General features: G+C 36.0%; 1 protein-coding gene across 1 annotated transcript in view; it reads left to right on the forward strand.

The window, feature by feature from the left end:
- The window catches only part of LOC100185366 (cell number regulator 10), a 5989-nt gene extending 4733 nt beyond the window's left edge, over positions 1 to 1256 (forward strand). Inside the window, exon 2 of the mRNA XM_009863398.3 lies at positions 736 to 1256. Within this exon, the coding sequence (XP_009861700.1) occupies positions 736 to 885 (150 nt within the window). The 3' untranslated portion in view covers positions 886 to 1256. The remainder of the gene's footprint in view (positions 1 to 735) is intronic.
- Positions 1257 to 1516: the final 260 nt, after the last annotated feature.

Genomic DNA, 1516 nt, shown 5'->3' on the forward strand with positions numbered 1-1516 from the left:
TTCCCCCACCCTACTATTTTATCTAAATATCCTGATCGCGTTTAAATCATTTACTACGGTCTATGGTAGTCGTGAGGGTACAGTTCTATAACTCTGTAAATGTTCTTTGTTCACCGCTAAATAAGACGAGAAAATATGATTAAAAAGTGTCCCATTTTCGCCCACCCCACTGTTTATTATGTAAGTACAGGCAAAAATTCAATTGTGTAAAAGCTGAGATTTTTCAATTTTACATTTGGTACAATTGATTTAAACACGCTAGAGCTGACTTGTTTATCGCCACCGTTTAGCCCCTCCATAAAACTAATGAACCAAACCCTTGCTTTCATATACTTGAAGTGGAACTAAATTATGTTTATTTTAAGACTTGTAATGTCGAGTATGTTTTATGACAATAGTTAAATGCAGTTTTACTGGGGAATTATTTAATAAACGGTGACAATAACTGCATATGTTTGCTGACGTGTAGGTGTTTGGCGCCAACACTCAAAAATATTAAGGTTAATACTCTTTGAATTATAGGGGTAAAAAGTACATGTTTTCATTCTCTTTTCTGGTTGCATTTGTAAACAAAAAGCATGTACAGAAAATATAACTATAACTCCGCGACTCTAAAAGAACTTTGTTATTAATTGTTTAAACGCGATCAGGAAATGCCCAATCCTACCCCAAAGTAGCCTAATATACGTCCAATCTTTGCATACCGGAAAATTTTACAACAGATTTTTTTCTCAGGGCATTGAAGGGTCGTTCTGGGTGGATTGCCTGCTATGGTGTTGCGTCCCATGCCTTGCAATTGTACAAGAATCCGTTGAAACTGGTAGCATGGACTACCTGCAACAACCAGAGATGCAAGCCATGCAAAGAGAAGTCACAAATACATAAACTGACCTAAAAAAACTCGGCTGCTGAATTGAAGAAGCCATTATGTATACCCGAACTTATAACCCATATTGTGCAAAATCCATCGCCTTGAAAACTGATTGCAAATGAGCTTTGGTTCAAAAGTTGTCCTTGTATATTAACATATTGTTACTTGCTACCGCGTGTGCCTTACACCAGTTGAAAATCTCCTACTAGCTTTTTGCTTTAATAACAGAGTTATATATTTTTATCAGCGCTTTTAGCTTTATTTTCACCTTACCGGAAAATGCACAATCTACACAACTGGACATAATACACTGCAACTACATTAACAATATGTGTATTTACTAAATTCACCAATGTTTCGAAATAAAACACCGGTACCAACTTGATTTTATGGTAATTTGTATAAATATTATTATGATGCAATAATCGTCATAAAACCTATACAGTAGTGCGAGGGAAGACGGGACACCTTTTAACTCTATTTTCTTGTCCCATTAAGTAAAGAAAGAACATACCGTATCCTCATGACTCCCATAGACGGTTGTTAATAGTTTAATGCGTCTCGTCTTTCCCACCCTACTATAACACTCGAACGATTCAGTGATGAAGTCGCTAGATTTACTATTTTTCCTCTGTAAACGACTGT

This window comes from Ciona intestinalis, unplaced genomic scaffold, assembly GCF_000224145.3.
Source record: "Ciona intestinalis unplaced genomic scaffold, KH HT000131.2, whole genome shotgun sequence".
NCBI lineage: Eukaryota > Metazoa > Chordata > Ascidiacea > Phlebobranchia > Cionidae > Ciona > Ciona intestinalis.